We start from the raw sequence: 23,419 nt of genomic DNA on the forward strand, positions 1-23,419 counted from the left end.
AAATGCAAACTGCTTCGATTGTATCTTCCGGCCTGCTGCCAATTCAACCCGCAGGTGGAAACAAACCGAGTATGGATAGCAAAAAATCGATGCTATTTCCAGACTCAGATTTCTCATTTGCTCTTAATCTGCTCTTCGCGAAATGAAGTTTATTAATCGCAAAATCTCAAGTACGGAGTGCAAGCTTAATAGTGACAAGCTCATGAGAAAATCTAATAGTCTGTGGCGCTTATACGCGCTATTGGCTTCCAGGCTCTTCTGAAGTTGGTAAGATCAGGGGTCAAGTGGTAGTGTCGCGCTGGAGCTAGCGCAATTGAGCACAGGCACCTATCCAAATGTCGGGATTACTGAGATTCCACGATGGGATGAGATTCACCATGGAACATAAAATTGAACGTATAAGACTTGGGAAAGTCGCGACAAAAGGCGATCAGATTACGATGATGTGCAGGCCATTTAATCGATGAGAAAAATTAAGCATACGCTTTTGGCTTCTCCGTTAGTGTAAGCTGTAATTACTTTCAGCTCGTAAAGAAACGAGGCGTTCACTAGTCAGGGCGAATTGAGTCTAAGGGTCCCACCTCCCATAGTATGAAGCTTCATAAACACCAGGACACCGCTTCCCAGAAATTTGATCATTGTCTTCTTTCCTATCTCTCAGCACCTTCCAGGCTACCGCACTCAGAGTCTTCAGCATGCGGTCGTTCGTCGCATTGGCAGCATTTGCTGCTTTGGGTAACTTCAATAGTGTTGAAGCCAGTCGATGCAAGCCTCATCCTAACCTTACCACGACCACTGCACTGCCATCTACTACCGAGACAGAGGCGCCATTCGCTGTCAAGAATGTCCTGAGCAATGGAAACTTCGCCACGAGAGACCCCAACGTACCAGTTCCTGGCTTCGTCGTCGAAGGTCAAGCTCAGATCGTTACCAACAAGGGCTATACCGGTGATGGAAGCAAGGAGCAAGGCTGCGTCGAGATGTCAGCTCGCAATGACCCATCCAAGCGCAAGCGAGGCATTGGAAACGTTGCGAGTATCTCACAGCAGCTGTTGGACCTGGACACGAAGAAGAAGTACACTGTTCGGTTCTTCTACGCCGTCGTCACTGCGAGCAGCGGCGTCAATATCTGTACTCTGAGCGCTTCCATCGGTGGCCTTCAATTCTTTACTTCGACCATTCTCAGCTTGGGACTGGCCATCGAGTGGAACACTGTTCTCGCACAGACCGACGTTCCCAATACTGAAGGTGCTTTTGCGGTGTCAATTAACTGTCCCATTGGTGGAGTGGCGGCTATTTATCTTGACTCGATCTTCATGTCCAACCAGGTCACGCCCGACACGATCGACACCGTCAAGCTTGACTTTGGCGACGGGGGTGATGTACCTCTTCCTACAACTACCAGCAAACTGCTGGTGGGAACGACATCTGCCGCGCTAGACACCACCGAGACCGCTCATGAACCATCAACACTTTCTGAGCGACTCTCGAGCACCGAAGACGCGGCAACGATCGTCTCTACGGCCTCTGACATTGATAGCTCCAGTCCGTCAACAGAGTCTCGGTCCTCTGATGAGGCTGTCACCCGTGATTCCACGACTGCTCAAACATCGCAATCCACTGGTGTCACCACCCTGTCGACCGTCTCAGGCGCTCCCACTCTTGACTCATCTACAGAATCAGAGGTGAAGACTGGAGTTCCTACTTCCGAGCCACCCACAAACATCTTGGACGCTCCTTCGACCGCTACATACAACCCTGCCTCAACGGAAAGCCCTTCATCCTCTAGGGACGCATCTACGAAGTCTCAGAGCAACACTGAAGTGCCCACTCTAGACCCGACCACAGCCACCATGGATGCTCCCACGACCGTAACACATGATCCTGCCTCATCTGCAACATCCTCACCCTCTGGCTCACGAGTCTGCCCCGCTGGATCACCCCCACCCGGATACTGCACACCAGTTCAACCCCAAGTAACCCAAATCGAGTCCATCCCTGGAATCCCAATCTTCTCAGACAACGACCAGCCCAACGCACCAAGAGCATGCTGGGCCACCGGAGTCCCAAAGAGTGGTACATGGGGTCGTTCAATAGAAAGCAATCCCCGACAGAACTCCATCGAAGACTGCGCCTTGCTATGCAAGCGAGAAGGTTCAGCGTGCAAGGCCTTTGCGCTGAACCCTCTTGGACAAGAGACTTCTTGTCGGATGCTTGGGGATAGACTGGGTGTTGTTGGTATTGATCTTGGCAAGCAAATGTCTTTGGTTTGGAATGACTTTGACTGTTTCGAGTGCCATGATTGCGACACCAAGAACCCGTTGGGTGTTGAGACCAGTACCTCCCAGATCGTGCCATCATCAACCGTCATTGCTTCAGCGTCTTCTGATATCACGACTCCTGCTGTGCCCTCAACTACAGTACCCAGCGATGTGACCACTAGCCAAGGCCCTACCTCTGACGGAACCACTTCTGAGCAAACGACCGAGCCTCCAACACGAACTGAGCTTACTACCTTCTCCTCCTCTTACCTCCCAACAACAACCGAGTCAATCATGGCTCAATGTACTCTCGCCCTCTCAGATGGTTGTCTCATTGATCCCAACGCCGACTACTCCGACTGCAACAAATCCGGCAAGTTCAAAAACACATTCACACTCCGTGACGAAGAGTATCCTTGGCAAATTGATACCCAGAACTGCGCTGCCCTCTGCTATCACATGCCAAGTCGCTGCAAGGCATCTGCCTATGACAACGACCAGCAAAAATGTGTCTTTTCGTCCCGCTCGATATATGATTCCTCTTTCACTCCTGGACAAGAAGAAGGCAGCATGTACTGGAGTGAGCAGAGCTGCAATAAGTGTTTCTGCCACGACTATGACCGTGATGACTACTATGCCTCGCTTGCGACTGCACTTCCTCAAGCAACCTGCGCCCCTAGCATTGCTAGCGCCGAAGCTGTTTGTCAGATCAAGAGCAGCCCTTCTAGTGACCTAGTCTGCCAACACAGTGGCTACTTTCCCTGGGCTTATGATACGGCGCCATCCAAGTTCCCCTACCAGGATTCTGAGGAGCGCTGTGCAGCGCTTTGCAACTCGAACCCGAATTGTGCTGCGTCGGCTTGGTCGGCAGAGTCTGGATGCGCTATTGGCTACCACCAGCTGGAATCCATACAATGGAGTCAGTTCGGTAACAACAAGATGAGTTGGAGCGATAAGGGGTGTTGGGATTGTTCTGATTGTATCAAGAGCCAGAAGTGGCGTATCATCAATTTCTAATCCAATAGGGATGCCTTACTGGCTCAAATTGGGCGATAGCTATGGGCGGTTGTGAACGAATTGCTCTTTGTACATATGTATTTATTTCTAAGAGGTACATAATAGATAAACAATGCAAGTGATCGGCGTAAGGTCCTAGCACTTATTCACTGTACCCCGTGTCTTTTGTGTCTACAAACTTGCATTTCCTTTGTCCTTTTAATCATACCTGGCGCGAAACTGTCTGTGAGGAAGGGCCAACCGAGCCATTCTGCTGATGGCGGTTCAATGGCGAGAAGCTTTGGTGAGATATGAAAGAGATTTCACCGAAACTAGTGAATCATTTATCAGTCAGATATAAAGCAAGCACTTGCGTCAGTGAGGGAAATAGGTGCAGAGTGCGGAAGCATACACACATTAATTACCGGTAATCAGCACCTGGTGGGTGGCACCCTGTACGACTTGGAAGAGATATCGGTGGAACGAAAGATATATCACGACGGACCTCAGCTTCTTGGTGAATCTCAAATCCTCAAAGTCATGAGCGAGGAGTTCCCTAATGATGATGGACCGACCAACGCGTCTGACGTTTGATGTTTATCGATGGAGTACCGTCCAAGCCAGGGGCTACTGCGATGGCAAGGAAGAAAAGTCTACTTTAATCTGGATCGCAGTTGTAACCAGACTAATAGAAATCAAAACAAATCTTGTAAAGCCTGAGTATACCAAACAGCCCGAAAGGAATCAAAATATCAATTAACCTAGCCGTTCATTTAGAAGTACGCTTTCAATGACTATCTGATATGTCGTTTGTTTTATATAGTTCCGTGCTCGGGGATACTTTATCTCGGTCCAAATGCTTTCATCATACATATGTCATAATAAAAGAATGTTATAGAAACAGCTTTAAGTGCTATAGCTCACGAACTTGAGAGCATATTTGTACAAGAAAGAGAAGAAAAAAAGAAAAAGAGTGACCAGGGATACAGATACAATTGTCGAAGTCATGAAAAGAAGGAAAACCGATATACGAAACGTCCATCCCATCAGCGATCTTCCGTTGGATCGCCACAAGCTTGTCCTCAGGCTCTGCCCTCACATGCGGTGTCTCGAAGCAAAGAGAGTCACTTAAGCCACCAGTAGCAATTTTTGTTACCTTCACTATTGCCCGGGCGTCGATCCTTTATATCTCATCAGTACCAGTGGCACCTGGCGCGGTCACACCATTCATGAGAGACATCATCGTCGCGAGCCCGATCAGGAGTCGTTGAGATTGAACAGAGTCTTGTACCTGGGCAAACCTCAATACATTTACAAACAAGCCTGCGTGTTGGATGGTATTCCAGGCGTAGAAACGCAGCAATGCTCTTCGTTCTCGGGTAGGTCAGAGGATTCATGCCATGAGCATCATCTCCAATCTGAAACAATCCTCCTGCATCTCTTATTGTGCTGCTCTCAGTCCCCACAGCAAACAGTGATAGATCTTGGTCACCAAAGCAAGTAGCTGGGTCAATTACATGCAACATGTAAATGTGAACAAGTCTATAAAACTCGATAGGGTATTGTTCGTCTCGCTTCACGCGGACCTGAATATCATAACTATCAACTTCATCCTGGAAGTCAGAGTTATTCCACATCTTGAACTCGTTAACGCCGTCTGTAACGGCCATGGATCCGTCCAACACCAACAGTAAATGATAATGCGACGTAGCATCCGCAGGTTTCTCCTTCCCTCCGAATACCTTGTACTTTCCTCTTACTCGAAGGGACTCGTAAAATTCCTGAGGATCATCGACCCGACTCCTCAAGAAAGATATAAAGTAAGCTTTTGTACCAGCGTTTGCGTCGGGACAATCTGCGTTCAGAAGTCGGCCAATGTTTGTACGACATAATTCCAACGAACTCATTATATCAGTGGGAATGGGAACAACAAAGTTAAGGTATGTATAGAGTGTGAAGTCGAAGCCAGAGTTGCTCTTCCACCATTTTCAACGCATTCATGCGCGTTTTATACCCAGAAGCGCGTCCTAGCTCGGTACGTCTTGGCATGGCCACAACGTTCGTAAATCGTGTGATCAGAAGACTTTTTAATTAAGTACGTATTGTCGGGCCTCCTACCTCCAGGAAACAAATAATAGTGTTTTGATTGGGGAACCATGAAATAGATGCCCGAGGTATCCATAGAGACGACCACAACGTTCCTAGGCAGCAACACGAAAGATACTCCTGCACAATTGCTGGCTAGTTGGATTTTGTGATTTGGATAAAGACTTGGATTTATACAGTCACAAATCGAAATCAGTGCGTGTGACCAGTCTGACCCCGCATTCGTGGGCACATCGTAAACTCTGTTTCAGCACGCGTTATTGAGATACGTGGGAATAAGGCCGGAGATACCGATTTCGGCCTAACTATTTCCCGCCCAGCTCTCGCGGTATGCGGCATACAGAGGCACAAACGGCGCAAACCCACGAATCTAGCTATTTTCCCCGAATAGAGCGTGCAGAAGAGCATTTCAAGCGCAATATGTCTTCTAACTAGAGGGGAAAGATGCGCAGTTTTGATCACATCGCGCGGGTTATCCACGTGATATCGGCTCAACCAATCACCGGACCGCATTTGCTGACACAAACTCCTGTGATTTAGTCTAGACCTTATCTAGAAAGCAAGGCTTTTTGAACACTCATTCGGCGCAACAAAACTAATCGTCACAAGGTACGAGCAAATGAATACAGGATTAAAGTCTTGATGAGCCAGAACAGGACTTCCTCCCATCTTACTCTATCTGTTAATCCTACCTTAAACCGTTTTTTTCTTCTTTTAATTAGAAAGAAAAGCATACTCAGATTAAACCTTCAAGGGGAAAGTAGATATAGCACAGTATCGAGCTAATGGAATTGAGCACTGTAATACGACCCCATTCACCCATGCTCAGAAGTGCGTCTTCACCAAGTCCCTCGCAGCACGAATCGTATACTCCACAAGTTCAAAACTGTTGAGCCCCGACGTGAAATAAGTGTGGTCCTTCCCTTGAAGACTATTAAACTTCTTATACCAACCATCTGCCAATGACTCCGGACTGACGTGAGGAAAATATGGGATCTCCCCACTGAATGCACGGATGTCTGCAGCATCTAATGCCTGAAATTTCGAATTAGGCTTTTGCAAGTCTCTGTTGATCTTGCTCAAATCCTGTACAAGAAGTTTCTTGACGCGGGCGGCATTAGGATGAGCGGGATTGTCTACAGAGTAAACGTTGACGATGTCGGAGTTTGCGTGAAGTGGAGTCAGATAGACGGGTTGACCTTCGGGCTTGAAAGGGACGAGTGGGTTTGGAAGTTCTTGGGAGACGCTGAGATTGTGGCCGAGATGACTCATGCGAACGGCTGACGAGAAGTAGCCATTGACGTCGACTTGAGAAAAGAGCGATTTCTCAGCGCCGGAAAGTGCTAGTCCTGACTGTTTGAGAGCTTCGGAAGTGGGAGGGAATGCGATGATGACGTCGGAGCAGAGCTGCGTCTTGCTTTGCTTTCCTCCAGCAGTACGGTATTGGATGCTTGGCTTCGATTTTCGTTCTATATGTATTAGCTCGGACCTCACGCAGGCGATAAATGACATACCGATGTGCTCAATTCTCGTCTTTAGATGCACTGGTCCTTTGAGATTACGAGATAATCGCTTCAGGACCTTATAAAAGTCTTGAGGGTGTTAGCCATCACCACAACAGATAACTTCGGATGTGGAGTTACCTGTTTTGTAGGGTTGAATCGCGCCGATAAAACTTCCAACGATATCCGGCGCGTAGAATTGTAAGTAGTAAAGCTAACGTAGCGTGAGCTTTGCAGATGAAGAAGTGAGGATGATGTTTGTAGCTTACTGCTGGAACTTGAGAATAGTCGCCGTATCCGTAGTTCCCGGCGCTTCGATTGATGACGGAAGCTATAATCGGAAACTTGTTTGCTAGAAGCCAGTCCTTTCCAGGAACCATAAACTCCTTCGGCACGCCATTCTAGAAGCCAAGGTCAATACTACATTATAACATGAGACCAATACTGAACACACCTTGTATCCTGGCACAGCATAAGGAGCAAATTTCTGCTGCCAAACTTGAGTATATCGCGACAACTCTTCCTGCAAGGCCTGAGCAGTAGCAGGAGAGGGAGGCTGCATCAAGGTTGCAGCTCCAGTTTTCGGGTTGTAGTTATAGCCAAATGCAGGATCGAACTCATCGAATGCGACACCAGAAGCCTTGACAAATGCGTAAGTTTGCGCGTAACTTGGACTTCCAGTAAAGAGCACAGCGCCAAGAGGAAAGTACTGGCCGCTACGCGGGTCAACGGAGGGTCTCGGAATTATGACTGACGAGGGAAATTTGACTTACTCTTCATAATGAGACTGACATTTCCCACCAATAGTATCGCGCTTCTCAAAAATAACAATCTTGTATCCCTTGTCTTCTAGTGCCTTTGCAGCCGTAAGGCCACTTACACCAGCGCCGACAATGCAAACCGGGGATTTGGACTTGGGTGTAGCCGCTGCGTTGGCCAGCGACGCCACAATCGATATCACAAAACAAACCTTCATGATTATTGTGTCAAATAATTAAAGAAGGATAAGCGGTCATGCAGTGTCGTGCACGCCTTGGGCTTTTATTGTATTGAGATCGTCCGCCAAAATTCGGAAGTAGCGGCTTTGGCCCGTCGGAGTAAACAAGCCACCACGGTCCAGAATTAGAACTATTGAACTAATGTCTCACTAGTCAGCATCACATGTCACAATTGTACCACCGTACGAGATACTATTGAATTCTATCTCCCTTGTTTACTCAGCCTCAAATTGGAGGCTTATCATGATATGTCAGTGGCGTCTCACAGGATCAGAGGCTGGCGCAGTTTGTCTCAGATTACGCCGTCAGCACGATGTCGTAACTCAACGAAGCATGGATGACCATGTATCAGAAAGCTGAAGTCTCAAGTCTCGCCGGCCCTCGTTTCTATCAAGTAGGCTGAGCTAATAAATTGGATTGGTATATGAGTAGATCATCACTTAGCGGTCCAGGGTACAATCTAGCTCTTGCTAACCCCTGCAAACCTAGTCGCCCTACCACAGTGGGCAGTGTCTCTCTCGCGATGTTTGTTACAACCGTCTATATTTCAGAAAGGCTCAACCAATATGGGCTGAGAAGCTATCCGTTGGGTACTGTGCAATATGATCTATTAGTGTCTATCTATATCTTATTTGCTCTTCACCCAAGCGCTTATCCCAACAGCCTCTCTTTAAGTGTTCTGGTTTGCTTAATCAGATCATCAAACCTGACAAGCTCGACAGCATCCTTTTTCGATACCTTAAAAGGTTTCGTTGCGATCCAAGCCCTATAAAGGAATTTATAATCCTCATAGTTGTGGTCGTTAACATAGCCCATATCTATGATACAGGTGGCATCCAATATCCTTTGAATCGCTTTGGTCCAATGACTAAAGTGATCATAGTTGTCGTTTCTACCTGCGTGTCGTGTCACTACTGTTTGAATTGGAACGTCTGCCGGGATGATATCCGATCTCGATCGACGAGTGCGATCCGTATCCGCACGAAGCTGTACTGTATACTATGTCCTTATCAGTTCTGCATTACAGTCAAAGATGGACAAGCGTTGACATACCTCCTGCATAGTGCCTTGGACCTTTCTACCCCCAACCTCCATTGTATCTTGCGTTAGCGCGGCGTCCATTCCCTGTTTCGTTACTACTGGGTTAGGAGGAATGCTGAAATCCTGGATTGCCCCAATTTTCTCCAGAAAGTCCAACTCATTCTTGGTTGTATAACGTCTAGAGTGAATGTGTACACGGAATTGTCTCCACGTATCCGGTCCAATCTTTCTTTCGGCATAGGCGATTGCATCATGTATGAGCTTCCATGTCTGTTTGATATGCATACTAACAGCAAAACTCATTTCCAGAGCTAGGATAAACTTTGTTACTGGTTTTGAAGTATAGAATGTGGGCCTTAGGCAGTACCTGTTGCCAGCCATGAAGTACGGCGAGCATGTGACAAAGGTAAATCTTGTCTCAGTGTATTCATCATGGTCGGTACGGGGTACAGCTTTCAGCATCGCTTCTGGGACAGGTAGTTTGAGAACGTAGTTGTCGAAAGACGTGCGGATACCGTACGCGATCATATACACTTCCTCTGGTGTGAGATCTTTGATTTGAACTGTTGGTCGGTCTTCTTCAGGCTGTTCACGAAGTAGGTTGGGCGAGTTGGCAGAATTGTTATCGCTGCTTGAATTGCTGTTTCCCAGACCTTGGTTTTCTTCAATTTCATGATTATGATTGAGGGATGTTGGCGTCGTAGGAAGCAAAGACTCTCTTCGTATCTTTTGAAGCTCCGGACTTGGTTTCGAATCGAGCTGCAAATTCTCAACGGTGACATCGGGGCAGGATAAGGTTTCCACACCCGATGCTTGTCTAGCCTTTTTATCATCCCCCTGAGGTTCCGGCAGCCGTTTCCAGACTGGCTGTTTTGGGAGGAAGTCATAAGGAAGACTAAGAGGATCTGAATTTATGGATATGGCTTCCACATGTGTGGATAATCGGTTGGAAACTTGGCTGACCTCGACTGGCTGCTCCGTCTCGGACTTCGAGATAGAAAGGTCAGACTGAATTCGGGCGTGCGAACTCTCCTCTCCCTCATCGATAAATGAAAGTGCCTTTGAGCTTGCGCGGTCACTGAAACCCCCATCGACATCGAGCGTCGATTCTGTGTAGGCTGCCATATCCTCAAGAAACCTTTGCAAGATATAATCATTGGATGCAGCGGCTGTTGCAGGTAGTCGTTCTTGCAGCCGCGCAATTTCTTCAAGAATCTGAGTCGTATCGTCTTTGATAGTAGCTGTATTATTGCGGATTTCTGTAGTATCTGCCTTGATGTCTTTGGTAGCAGATAAAGTGAGCATATCGAGTGCCAGTTCCAGCGCCGACTTATGAGCTTCTAGGCTGGATCTCAATTTCTGCATGTCACCTTGCCCATTGAGCGCCCACGCGGCCTTGCTTCTGGCCTTTCCGTCGCCATATTTCGTAATACACGTCTGGATTTCGACAACAACCGAATTGCAGTTTGTCACGATGTCAGAGACGTGGCGTTGAATTATGTCGGGAAACGGCTTTGTGTCATCTTTCGCGTCCTCTTGGATCAGCTCAAGCGCCGTTTGGAGGGAATGTAGCTCGCGCGATACGCGGTCTAAATCCGTGCGGGCTTCTCTACAGCCTCGGACAAATGAAGTGATGGATAAGGATAAGCTTCCGATGGTCGTTATGAGACTGGCGCATCCAGTAGCGATTGAGAGAGGGTCCATGATGAAGATTGAGAGGGGGGAAATGCAAGGTTAGCCCCGAAATGAAAGAAATCACGTTAATGAAGCCACATTCGACTAGTCTGCCTTACTGGTCATGTTGTTTGCGGCTGAGTCTAGACCTAACATCATTGGTTGTTGCTGTCACTCAACATTATTGGCTGTGGTCGAGGCTTAGCAACATGGGACGTCTATCTTGGAAGACAAAATATTGAAAATAGCACGTAGTATAAGTGCGATTGAAGTCAATGACGTAGGTTGAGCACCGGCTGACGTTCAATAACGTTAATGAAGATAAAGGTAGAATTTTCAACTCTAATCAATACGCGTATCTGCGCCAATTACTCAGCGCCCCGCGTAGAATATATTAGCGCACTCCCACTTCATACATATAAAGGTTGTTTTGTCGCACATCAATATGTACGTATGCCATCTATAAGAATTCAATCAAGGCTGCAAAAATGCCATTTACCTCGATTACCATCATTGTGGCGCCCTACCATGTTGGCATTTACGATCATCGCGTCGGCGGCGGCCCTCTTCGCATTCTCTCTCACGGCATAGATAGAGATCTCAGCAAACTAGCTCCAGTCTCATACATCAACATTGGTCCCGTCGACGAGTTTGAGGGGGAAATTGGAAGGACGTTCGAGATTCTTCGTCGTATATCAAATGCTGTGTCAACCGCCACCAAGAACAACTCGTTTCCTTTGGTACTCTCTGGCAATTGCTACGCTAGCGTCGGAACTATAGCCGGCCTGAATCAAGAAAATTTGATTGGCTCTAAGCACGGAGTTCTGTGGCTTGATGCTCATGACGACCTCGACACTCCCTCGACTCATGAGAATGGATATCTCGACGCTATGGCTGCCTCGATGTTGGTCGGTACCAGTTGGCATCAGCTGATGAAGACCGTCCCTGGTCATCGGCCCGTAAATGTCAAACAGGTTATATACTGTGGACTGCGGGATGTATCTGAATTACAGGCGCAAACTATCGAGAAAGCCGAAGTTGACGTTGTTTGGGGCAAGACAGATAAGAAAGTAAATTTTACCACTGATCTTGCTCAAATTCTGGATCGACGAAGAGGCGAGATTGAAGATGTCCATGTTCATCTCGATTTAGACGTTCTCGACGAGAGCCTAGGCCGTGCCAATGAATTCCCGTCGCCCGGTGGCTATCTCCCTGAGGACTTGCTTGGTGTGATGCAGATGATACCTACAAAAGTGAACCCGACTTCGCTTGTTGTTTGCTCCTTCAACCCTCGCCTAGAAGGAGGCGACACAGTGGCTAGACTTGCTTGTCAGGGAATCCTTAAGTTTATGAATAGGCTTAAAGAAAAGGGAATTCTCATTGCAGGAACTGAGGAAGAACCTCGATAGTCATTAAGAATACAAGAGTCTTGCATCAATATTACTACTTGATTGAATGCCATGTATGTAAACCTATGCACCAGAACAACTCAACCAGCACGGCGTTACAATCACTCAACTGTCAATTTGGTCCAGTACCTAAAACCTACTTCAACGTGAAATATCACAGCCAATTATTCAATCGCCTTCTTCCTTGTTTTATCATTCAATCATTCATCCTTGTCATTCTCATCCTCTTCCTCAGACTTCCCCTCGTCGTCTCGCGCTTCAATCTGAATCGTCTTCAACTCTGCCTGCTCCTCTTCCACGACACCATTCATTCTATCAGCCCCATAGAGCAACAACTCCTGCTCCAAAAGGGACCGAATCACGATCTGGGGCTTCAGCTCCTTGGTAAGCTTCTCATTCAGCTCATCGCCATGCTTCTGCCGACTAGCTCGCTCATCATCGCTCAAGGAAACAAGTGCCTGGCGGCCACGCCCCTTGCCCATGAAGCCAGGTGCCAGATACTTCCGATGTTTGTTTGAAGATCTCGTCACTTCATCCATAGCAGTTTGTTTGAGGCCGAGGATGTTGTCAATACTGAACGAATGAGGATCCTCCAGCGCCTGCACCGCGATGCCAAACGCAATCGATAAAAGAGGTCCAACGCCCGGGACCATGCCCAGAGCACTGTCAACAAGCCGAATGATGAGATCTCTAAGAAAGCGTGATGGCTCATAGGGTCGCCAGCCAACTTTGACTCCAAAGGTTGCGCTGAGGACTTTGGCTAAGTCAATCTCGCGAAAGAAATCGGGATGATGTATGACACGAGTAGTGCTGGTCCACGATAGCCGCGACGCAGCACTCACGACCAAGTCATCGCGTCGGTTCTTGGATTTGAACAACGAATAATCCGGGTTGCGAAGTTTATGAGGGATGGACAGGTAGGCAATGATGTCGGGCACATGGAAACCCCAAGTGGCACCATCTCTCCGACCAAGACCAGCGTGCGACGTCATGGAATAAAGGGTGGCGAAACCTCCAGCGTAATCCATGATCCAGGCACTCTCCCTGTGTCTGAAGTCGATGACAACATAGGTACACAGGTTGTCGAAAGCCTGGTCCGTTCGCTGGCTGACTGGGAAGTAGATGGCTCTAAGAGGGATCGTAGCATCGATCCAAACCCATTCGGTCTCACGGCTCTGGATTCGAATGGGACGAAGGATGTACTTACGCGGGCCACCTCCCCTGAGATCGCGACATTCATTCCAGTTGAGACTGTTAGGGTGACTATGCATGGCTACCATGCGTTGAGGGTTCTTTTCTTTGCTTTCACCCACCCAAAATCTATCCCAATCCCCGTAGCGGGTATTATTAAGTCCTGAAGCGGTTCCGTGTCTCCACTTCGACCTCGTGTGAGACCTGCTTTGACTGCCAGTTGTGACATGACCATTCCAGTAGTACTCCATCAGGATATGTCTGTAAAAGTGTCTCTCGTTATTGGCGTTCCGACCGTTGGGAAGTTGGAGGGAGCATCTAACAAAATAGCGCTCGCCTTCAGGGTAGTAGGATGCCACGATGATCGATGAAGGATACGCGAAGTTGGATGCTGATCATGAGAGACTTGTAAACCAGATGGAGAGAGGACCTGATATACTTAATCGATCATTGGGGAGATCACAACTGCCGAGGTGTTCCTTTTTCCGACCATCAACTTATGCATTTGGGGTGACTCAAACCCAGTCACTCCAAGGCGGGGAAAAAAATGATGACATCGCACTGCTTCTTGGTTGTTTTATGATGTGATTGCTTCCCCGCGCGTCCCGAAGGCGCATAACGCCTTTGTCGAACGTTGCAACAAACTCAGGTACATGTTGAGTAGCAGTTCAACGGGCTGGAATATCCGTATATGATTTGATCGGGCCGAAATATTATCACAGCCTTAAATTTTAATACAAACACGGCCATTGTTCTCCCGTTCGCGATGCTTAGTCTAAGTAAGGATTTGCAATCACTCTGTGGTTAAGTTGACGTAGTCATCGTTGTCCAATGATAAATTGGAACTGGACTACTTACATAAGGCAAAAAAAGAAGAGACAAGGGTCAACAGTTCCTCCTATGCCCCGTAATGTTAGAATGCAGTCCAGTGGCTCTGACCACCACCACGTTTCTTCCGATACTCTATTATCGCCCTCCTTTCCTAGCTTAGTTAGTAGCTAATAGTAACTCTACATTGTATATAAGTTCTGCTTTGTCCTATAATAACACTTTGTAAGTAGGCTGCCCAAAGCCCAGAGCATAAATATAATTCTACCTCTTATTGAAAATAAGTCAACTGCTCAGAGAATAGTATATAAAAAACAATTTTGATAGATTGTTTATTATTATATTTTTCATAGACGCTATGATACTATTATATTATCAGGGTAAAGAAGTGATCCTTAGAAGACCTTAGAAAGGTAGTTAACCTTCAGGATATCCCAGCTATCATTCCTCCATTTGCTAGCTAGTAATTGCACTGAAAGCTAAACCGTACTATCTACTACCGAATCTCGATAGACAAATCTTTTAGCACAATAGAGTTGCTCTCTAGAGTAAGTCCTTAGAGTTCTTAAGTCCCTTCTTTGGTGAGAAGAAATTTGCGGACGATCGCCTTACTAGAAGCTAAAATGAGAAGCCTTTGGGAGGCAAATAGAATATATTTTCGGAAGAAAACAGTAGAAAAGAACAACCCTTCTTGAAGTTTCCTCATCACCCTGCAATTGGGATCCAACGTCCTTGTCCGTCATTTTCAAGCCCGTGCGAGTTACTCATATGCCTTCTGAGGTTGTCCTTCCTGCTATTTGAGATGGGCTCACAGCAAATGGAACAACGCAAAACTTTGCCAGAGATACCCAGAAACGCTGCATGAGAGGGGTGATTAACTCGAACATGCCTTTCCATGTCACCTTGTTCTGCTCGTGTTTCTGGGCAACATGGGCATAAAACCGGCGTGTAGTGATTGCGAGCATGTTTCCTATATTGTCAACCTCCGTTCGTGAGAGATTGATAGTTGGACTCACGTTACACGGCTTGGTAGTTTATATGTCTTGCAAGGACTCTTACATTTTGGAAACTTGCAAAAGTATCCTGTAAGTGCACTGCCATAGAGGTAATGGTGCCTTGGAGGCATCTTATGTTCTTGAAAAAGCTGTGGATTTCTTCGTCGCTTTGATTTGCCTCTGCACAACGCTTTGTTGACCGAATCGGCCATGCACATGCTGTATTCAGTTGGTGTATTCTGATCAAAAGGTCCAATGTCAGATGAATCTGAGCTGTTTGGTACGACGGTTGGAGACTAATGCTCGCCGCATTGATCAGAATCAGCCGTGCAGGTGGGTAGAGCAGCTGCATCAACGTTTGAATGGAGCTCAAGTTCGCGCAACGATACGTACTGGGGCAATGCCCCTCCGGCGATAGATGGATGATTTTCCATCTTTTTCTCTTATAGTAGTCGCCAATAAGCATTCCTAGGACGTAGTAAGAACTAACTGAAGGACTGTCCTCTGTGAGGTAATATTAAAACATTAGTTCAACGATTTTGGTACTAGATCGTATTACTAAAGCAGATGTAGATACGGTATTGGAGTTTTGTAAACTTACTGTATTACTTTTTATTTCTGCTGTAAAAAGTCTACATAAACAAAATTTAACAAGTAGAAAAGTAAACTGCTGGGATAAAACAGCGTTTAAGTACAAATTTATACATCTCCCATCCTGCAGACTGAAATTGTGTGCATGCTTAACAACGTAAATTTGATTGGGCTGTTTCAAGGGCGACGGGATATCGATGACACAATCTCCGTTTGCGACTGCAGCTACAGAGTGTCAGCGCACCATTCCGTTGGCTGATATGCAGGAGGCATACCAATTTAGTTATGGGCATGATGTTATTCCAACCAACAGTTCGCTGTTCGTCCAATCAGCAGTTGCTTTTCAAGCCGCGATATGTCTGAGGCCTACCACGCTGCTCAGCTTGAATGCCTGAGGCTTCCTTCCTTTTTTTTCCTCTTCTTTTTTTTTCCTCCAGTTTTCTTTGAAATAGCACTGTTTATCTCAACACATTTCGTAGACCGGCTACAACGTGATCGGCAGATATTGTTGTATATTAGTTCTCAATAAACATATACTCTCTGTTCGACAACTTGCAGAGAATAACAATTACCCACGTTACAGCACATGGTATTTGCGGAAATGGGTGAGTATCCAGCGAAGCTATCATCCCTCTACGCCGGCTTATCATCAGAGTTAGAAGGAACTCAACAACTGATTTTGGTCGCTCCAAAGCGGGCTTTAGTCAGACGCTTCTACCCTCCCCTTTTGTTGTTAATCTGCTTGACATCCATGTGTCCGCAAAGAAGACCAGGAGAGGACCCAGAGTTCGATACTTTGACAGGTCTAGAGCCGCTTTTCCGCGCATTTGTCTCCAAAATCGCATTCCTCTGTTGCACTGAGATTGGTGGCGGAGCAATTTTGGCTTGTGCTGTATTACAGCTACCCGACTATATCCAGTACGTGATTGGTTTCAACGAAAGAAGTCCAGCGAGACGTGAAGAGATCCAAGTCAGCATATCTTCTATTCTACGAATGTTCTCTACTATTCCACCAGACCATAGTGCTGAACGAGAAACCCTTCGGCGGCAGGCCCTACATGCATCGCTTGAGCTGTGCAAAGGTCGGGTGATCGGATACTTGCGATCGCTCAAAGGCCATCTGCAACAGTGCATTGAGGCTTGTGAGCGTGAAAATACACCAGAAAGTAGGTTTGGCATGGTTGTTTTACTGTTAAGTCGTGGAGTTGACATGACCTAGGTAAAACGACTCGAAATAAGATGTCCCAAATCCTAGGCCTTTTACAAGCCTGTTTTGACACATGTAAATCCAAACCAGGTGAGTGTTGGCACTTTCTAACCCAAAGCCAATCGCCCATCTAGTACTCATTCATTCAAGTTGACTGTCTTGCCGTATGTGACCTGATTGCTTCTTTAAACGACTTTTTCAGGTGTCATATCTTTGTCGATGTCAGGCGTCGCCTGGCGCGTGAAGATAACATGATGTCGACGGCATACTGGTCAGACTTTGTCCATGTCGCGGGTCGACTACTTACTTATAAGCGTGCAGTGAGCTTAATGGATACAGTCGCAACAATCTGGCCTCAGCTCTTTTCAGGCTTTCAGGTCTGCACGATACAGTCGAGTTCAGCAGTGCCTGGTGTTCTTCCCACAAACCCTTGGACAGCTGCGGAGATTATGAACGGAATGTCTAGCGATGAGTCGTTATTGAGTCTCTTCACAGCACAGCTAGGCTCACTTTCTGTCCACGACATAGACACTAAGGTCTCTGAACTTCGGCGTCATGCACCTAAACCGACGGTGCATGCGGAAGTGCTGGTACATGATTGGCTAGAAAAGACCGAAGGTGGAATCCGTCCTGAACGTTTTTTCAATCGCTGGAAATTCATCGGGTCAAGCAAGCCGCCCTGCAAACTGTGCTCATACTTTTTTGATGAATACCCCACCGATGTTCAAGTTCGGCCCTCTCACCAAAATACGTATTTTGCCTGGCGGATGCCTGATGTATATATGCATCAAGGCGACGCAACAGACCGTAAGCGAATGCTTGTAATGGAAAGCATCAAGACTCGAATCAGAGCAGACGTTGTTCGAATGCTGTCCGAGAGGCTAGCCGACGGACGACCGCATGATTCGAGTGCATATATATCCTTTTGGCGGGGCACAGTGTCAGATCCTCGCAACAGGAGTGTGTCACTAGAAGAGACTGCTCAGTTGCTCGAATCTTCCACGGTTCCGACAACAGAGGAACCAGGTGCCACAAATCGAGAGTCGGCTGAGGGTGCGGTAAGATTGGTTGACGAAAAGGATGAAGAGGAAATACTTTTCAAAGGGAGATCAGCTGTCCGGAAACCTAGACGGCATCATCCAGACCAGTAGTCTAAGAAAAGAGAAGTGCAACTCTTTTTTTTTTCAAAGTATATCTAAGCTATGGAGATACTTGCAAGGTGCCCGGGTCACAGCATCTTGAGACAATGTCCATTCGTTCATGGCAGATCACTTACCCTTTTAGCGCATAATCTTGCTATCACGTCATTTCAGCAGCGGCCAAACAATCGTTATATCATGGATTTGACTTTAACCGACACAGACAAATGCTTGAATATCATCATATCATGCGCACGTTCCTCTTTCACACACAAGTCAGACGGAACTTCCTGTCCCTGCAACGAAGAATAGTTGATCACGCAAATGCAGAAGTCATCGAGGTGGTTCCAGTGAATGTCGTCGGCGTTTTTTTTTGGGGCATTGCGATTATCACACTTTCGACAGGCCCGCCACTCTCCTTCTTCACCCCCCATCTCTACGTTTTCTTTTCAGCGCCGATGGCCACCATGTCAAGCCAAACAACAACAGAACCCATCACTTTGAACCACGATGAGAATCCCCTAAACTTTTCCCCCGTATGTAGATGGACTTGTACTATCATTGGTTTGTTTGCCCAACGATTCATCGACGCCCAATTGGGTAGCTGACTCTCAATAGTGGTATTCATGACTGCTACCATTGCTTTTTGCTCATCAATCCACACAGCCGCCATTCCTGCCATCGCGAAGGACTTGAACTGTTCTTCTACCGTCGCAACTCTAGGCGTCACCACGTTTTTACTTGGCTTCGGTACAGGGCCACTCATCTTTGCACCGTTGTCAGAAATTTACGGGCGAAATCCTATTTATCGGAGCACGTTATTACTCTTTGTTTTATTCAATATTGGCTGCGCTCTGTCACCTAATATTGCTGCTCTTTTGTTCTTTCGCTTTCTGTGTGGTTTCTTCGGATCCCCTACAGGTAAGCTACGCTTTATTAGTGGAGACTTTTCTTGCTGACGAACAGTTACCAACTCTGGCGGCTCTTTAACAGACTTATGGCCATCAACCCATCGTTCTGTTCCTCTTGCGCTATTTACTGCGGCGAGCTTTTTAGGTCCGGTCATTGCGCCGATTGTCGGTGGCTTTCTGACTGAATATAAATCTGTAAGTGACTCCGACCATCTTATAGACGCTGTGCTGAGTGTAACTAACATGAGTCTTAAAAGTGGAGATGGTGAGCTTTCTCTTCGTGCTAGCATAAATCAAATACTAATTCACGTAGGGACTTCTGGCTGGTTTCCATACTGAGTGGTGTTATCTATACCACCATGGTTGTGTTTCTCCCCGAAACCTATGCTCCTCGGCTCTTACAGGCAAAACGACGGAAACATGGCATTCAAGAGCCACATCAGAAAGTAATCACGATGCTTCGGACTAACATTACTAGACCAAGCATCATGTTTCTTACCGAGCCAATTCTGTTTCTGCTCTCGCTTTACATGGCTTTTATCTATGGCATACTGTATCTGGATTTCACTGCCTATCCGTATGTCTTCCAGCAGACAAGGCATTGGGACGCCGGCATCTCTGGTCTGAGCTTCTTAGGTAACGATGCATTCCACCCCATCATAGAGGTCCTCTGCTAAGAACCGAACTTTAGGTATCGGGGCTGGAATGGCTATTGCGACTGCTGCATCACCATATATAAACCGCGTCTACGCCACCTGGGTCAAGAAGCTTGGTGGACCCAAACCAGAAGCTCGACTACCCCACCTGATCCTCCTCTCATGGCTCGTGCCAATAGGACTATTCTGGTTCGCGTGGACAGCCGATACATCCATCCACTGGGCAAGTTGTATCATATCGGGCATTCCCTTCGGCATAGGCTTCGTGGTACTATCGCTTGGTATCACATCATATCTCATCGACTGCTACGGAAAATATGCAGCCAGCGCACTGGCCGCCAATGCGATTCTCAGGTCTTGTTTTGGAGCAGGCTTCCCTCTGTTTTCTCATCAGATGTACGACAAACTAGGCGCTGCGTGGGCCACATCTATACTGGGCTTTATTTCAGTAGCTTTAGCGCCCTTGCCTTTTGTCTTTTACCGCTTCGGGCCACGAATCCGCGCACACTCTACATTTCACCAAAGAGCCATAGAGGAGGAGTTTGAAGTAGCTGCTACAGTGGACCACTCTAAGAAAGAAGGGTAGAAGCTTCTAGAGTATGCAAATGCTGAATTCAGATATAGATAGTCACCTGTAGTAGTGACTGCTTACCAGCCCGGACTCGGTCAAGTTTGACATTTTCACGCCAATATGTTACGTTGAAGATATACCCTGTCGCTGCATCGTCTGCTTGAACAGCTGAAGCGCAAGCTTAGGTTCTGTACACGTATTAGCATCGCAATCAACAGCCAACACAATTCCACTTACGGTAATACGAAACATAATGCCCAGCATTATTTACTTTGAGCCAGCTGAAGTTATCAACCGACTTGAATGTCCCATGAAATTTGCTGTCAACCGTAAAGTTCTTCGACTCAGCAGACGCGAATTCCTCACGTCCATGCCAATTAAGGGCGCTCACGGCTTCAAGAACGCCTGGCCAGCTGCAAGACCAGTCTGCTCCCCGTAGTCAGATACCTAAACCGAAAGACCAAAGAGAACGCTTACCAGCATCACCCACCCAGATGAGTGTAGTAACGTTGCGATTTATGGCATCTGCTAGTGCATTTGAGAACGAGCGCGCATCTATTTAGCTTGTCAGTATACTTCTCTATTGACAGATGGCTGAGGATTACCATCTCCCGTATCGCCAAACTTGTAAAAGGTTTCCAAATTGCACTCTTCAAACTCTTGACGAGCACCAATCTTCTGCCGAACTTCCGGTCGATTGAGGTAATCGACGTATGTCTCACTAGGATCAACATCCTCGCTACCGATTCGAAGATCGTTCACACCAAAGTCCACGCCACTCGCTTCGATCAATTCGTCATACATGATCGTATTGCACGTAAGACTGGCATTGGCACAAGCCTCCATTTGTCCTGTTGTTTCTGTGCATTTGTTCAGTAGAGGGACGCACCTCTCCTCATATAAGTTGAGGAAGTGCTCGTAAAGGCTCTCATTGATGAGCTGCTTGTAAGGGTTTTCATGGGCGTATGTAGCGTAAGCCTTGAACTGAGCAGTAGGGTCGATCCAAGGATTGTTGATACCTAAGGCGATCAAGTTGATCTGGTGGCCGGATATAAGCCCTTCTTGGATTTTGTCATTTTGTCTGAGGAAATAATCCGCAAATTCTGGACCATAGTGGCCGCCATAAGACTCGGTGAAGAGGCCAAAGTCCCGAGACGCATATTTCGGGAAATTTTCCAAGAAGGCTTGCATAAAGGTCCAGACATGAGGCGCTGCAGCGACAGTCGTATTGATACCGGTGCCCTCGCTGGAACCCGTACCAAATGGCTGATCGATATATATCATGTTGGCATATTCGTTCCACGAGTAAGGGTTAAGCGTCGGCTCGGTATTATTGCCAATAAAATGGCAAGGCCCGTTTTCCTGAAAAATCCCAATCTCGGAAGAGCACCCGGGACCACCATTGAGGTAGAGAGCTAGGGGAGCTTCTCTGGGCTTATTGCGGGCCTCGAAGAACCAAAACCACATGCTCGTATTCCGATCTTGAGACTGTCAATATCGATTGGTGATAGTGGCTTGTGGTATGCTCACCATAATTGTGATAGCCGGAGTACTGGTTCACTCCGGGTGTAGTTTCGCAGATTCCGGAGTTGGTAACATATTCGAGAGATGACTTGGTAGCGGCGTGCTCAAATTCGCCGACGGTTGGTGTAGTAAATCTCTTGTTGAGCCCTAAATGTGCTGCTGAAAAAGAAGCAAGCACGAACAGGATCACGGTGAAGGAATTGGTGGACCGCATTTCGATGGTGCTTCATCTGCTTTTCGCGATCGACAGTCTGGCATGTTCAGGACGGGAAACATTGCTTTTAAGTATAACCCTACTAATCATCTTTATTTTCTCTGGCGACGCGTACAGTGGGCCCCTCAACAGACGCTTGTTCCGCTGTCTTGCAAATTCGAGACTATTAAGACCAAAACCGGAAATGACCCATGGAAGATCACTCAGTGGTTGAGGCTCAATTCCCCACGTAGTACTCTGTCGGCACTCTCACACGGCTGATCAGATTTGACCCACATGACCCCTGCACCGGAAAATTTCTCGCAGATGTTGTTCCACAACAAGAGTTGTTGACGGGTTGTATCCAGATAACCCCAACATCGTGACAATGTCTTTGTATGGGATCTTTTCTACACAGTGGTTCTTCTGGAAAGCATAAGCGTTCTGCAGTGGACTGACTGTAGAAGGCGACAGGAGGCTGACAACGTTACTGGTAAGTTAACGATGATCTCTTATAGCCCATCTGATAACGCAAGTTAACCAGTCACGCGTTATAGAAATGGTGTTTTAGTCGCTGGGGCTGCGGCCCTTCTAATTTCGCTTGACCACACTAACGGTTATCTGATCGGATCTAACAGCCGGACCTTCGACTAGAATGGAAAGGCTGGCGTAAAATTGATTAGTGCGTATTTTGTCAGTGGAGTTGACAGACTGCCATTTTAACGTGATTACAGTCTACTAGAGGTAATGGCCTCAAGAAGATCTACATCGGAACACTTTCAAGTCCACCATACCTACCCAAAATCGAATGTCTAAATCAACTCAAGGCAAGCACATTGTCCGTCCCTTCGCATTGTCGGTGATGGCTTGGACTCAAGCCGTGTGTAGGTGTGCATGACATACGTCCTGTCGATGAAGCTGTTGTGCGTGTCACTCGGTCGCAGAGTAAATCCTGTCCCACTTATGACTATACCAAAACTACATACAACATCCTCGGAAGACACAGATAATGGTTTCATCGATGTGTGGCGGTAGCATTGCGCGGATTACATTTCATTCCTGTAAAGAATACTGGGGGCGGGTTGTTTTCATGTATTGCATGGATTTGCATGTTCGATGGCTTTCTGTGTTTGATGGCTTTGTGAAGAGTTATCACAGGGTTTCTGAATGCGCAAAAGCCTAAGACGTTACATACTTTGTGTACTTTATGGTTACTTAGATTCATTTTGGTCACTTTACTTTTAGTCGTAAATCTTGCAGAACGTCGTTAGATGTGGTATTATGACAGTCGCACAGTTACCCTAAGCCTCGAGACGGCTTTGCAGGCCACATCCCAGCGCCACGCCTGTCAAACCTTGCTAGATTGATAAGATAAGCGAAGATAAGATCCTCACCACCATTGTACCTTTTGCTTTGTCTCGATCGCTTGTAATCCGGGGTACAGGTTGCGACACCCACGTTTAGGGTAATAAAAGGTAAGGTTTTCTCACTAAATCTATGCATGCAGAGTGTTATGCCTACAATGCTTACTAGGAACCTTCTTGGTCCCTTGCTGTCACAAGGTTTGCGCAAGACAAAAAAATGCCGACCTTGATCGATTTAGACTTTTCCCGCGAAAATATAAGT

The 23,419-nt window shown here is 46.9% G+C and overlaps 7 protein-coding genes across 7 annotated transcripts; 3 read left to right on the forward strand and 4 right to left on the reverse strand.

The window, feature by feature from the left end:
* Nucleotides 1-695: 695 nt before the first annotated feature.
* On the forward strand, nucleotides 696-3,278 carry FIESC28_00976 (uncharacterized protein; the record flags this gene model as incomplete). Its single annotated transcript, XM_031155127.1, has 1 exon — nucleotides 696-3,278. One exon carries the CDS (start codon nucleotides 696-698, stop codon nucleotides 3,276-3,278), a length of 2,583 nt encoding a protein of 860 aa, XP_031020784.1.
* Nucleotides 3,279-6,188: 2,910 nt separating this feature from the next.
* FIESC28_00977 (uncharacterized protein) lies at nucleotides 6,189-7,841 on the reverse strand (the record flags this gene model as incomplete). Its single annotated transcript, XM_031155128.1, has 6 exons — nucleotides 6,189-6,832; nucleotides 6,878-6,955; nucleotides 7,007-7,079; nucleotides 7,135-7,266; nucleotides 7,320-7,581; nucleotides 7,639-7,841. 6 exons carry the CDS (start codon nucleotides 7,839-7,841, stop codon nucleotides 6,189-6,191), a joined length of 1,392 nt encoding a protein of 463 aa, XP_031020785.1.
* Nucleotides 7,842-8,514: 673 nt separating this feature from the next.
* On the reverse strand, nucleotides 8,515-10,608 carry FIESC28_00978 (uncharacterized protein; the record flags this gene model as incomplete). Its single annotated transcript, XM_031155129.1, has 2 exons — nucleotides 8,515-8,862; nucleotides 8,917-10,608. 2 exons carry the CDS (start codon nucleotides 10,606-10,608, stop codon nucleotides 8,515-8,517), a joined length of 2,040 nt encoding a protein of 679 aa, XP_031020786.1.
* A 458-nt stretch (nucleotides 10,609-11,066) lies between these two features.
* On the forward strand, nucleotides 11,067-11,987 carry FIESC28_00979 (uncharacterized protein; the record flags this gene model as incomplete). Its single annotated transcript, XM_031155130.1, has 1 exon — nucleotides 11,067-11,987. One exon carries the CDS (start codon nucleotides 11,067-11,069, stop codon nucleotides 11,985-11,987), a length of 921 nt encoding a protein of 306 aa, XP_031020787.1.
* Nucleotides 11,988-12,187: 200 nt separating this feature from the next.
* On the reverse strand, nucleotides 12,188-13,258 carry FIESC28_00980 (uncharacterized protein; the record flags this gene model as incomplete). The annotated part of the gene is made up of 1 exon (XM_031155131.1): nucleotides 12,188-13,258. The coding sequence occupies one exon, from the start codon at nucleotides 13,256-13,258 to the stop codon at nucleotides 12,188-12,190; it is 1,071 nt and encodes a 356-aa protein (XP_031020788.1).
* Nucleotides 13,259-19,337: 6,079 nt separating this feature from the next.
* On the forward strand, nucleotides 19,338-20,091 carry FIESC28_00981 (uncharacterized protein; the record flags this gene model as incomplete). Its single annotated transcript, XM_031155132.1, has 2 exons — nucleotides 19,338-19,485; nucleotides 19,541-20,091. 2 exons carry the CDS (start codon nucleotides 19,338-19,340, stop codon nucleotides 20,089-20,091), a joined length of 699 nt encoding a protein of 232 aa, XP_031020789.1.
* Nucleotides 20,092-20,199: 108 nt separating this feature from the next.
* FIESC28_00982 (uncharacterized protein) lies at nucleotides 20,200-21,814 on the reverse strand (the record flags this gene model as incomplete). Its single annotated transcript, XM_031155133.1, has 5 exons — nucleotides 20,200-20,264; nucleotides 20,314-20,502; nucleotides 20,554-20,631; nucleotides 20,682-21,557; nucleotides 21,607-21,814. The coding sequence occupies 5 exons, from the start codon at nucleotides 21,812-21,814 to the stop codon at nucleotides 20,200-20,202; spliced, it is 1,416 nt and encodes a 471-aa protein (XP_031020790.1).
* Nucleotides 21,815-23,419: the final 1,605 nt, after the last annotated feature.

This window comes from Fusarium coffeatum (assembly GCF_003316985.1).
Source record: "Fusarium coffeatum strain FIESC_28 chromosome Unknown BRIP53273_contig_27, whole genome shotgun sequence".
In the NCBI taxonomy this organism is placed as follows: Eukaryota; Fungi; Ascomycota; class Sordariomycetes; order Hypocreales; family Nectriaceae; genus Fusarium; species Fusarium coffeatum.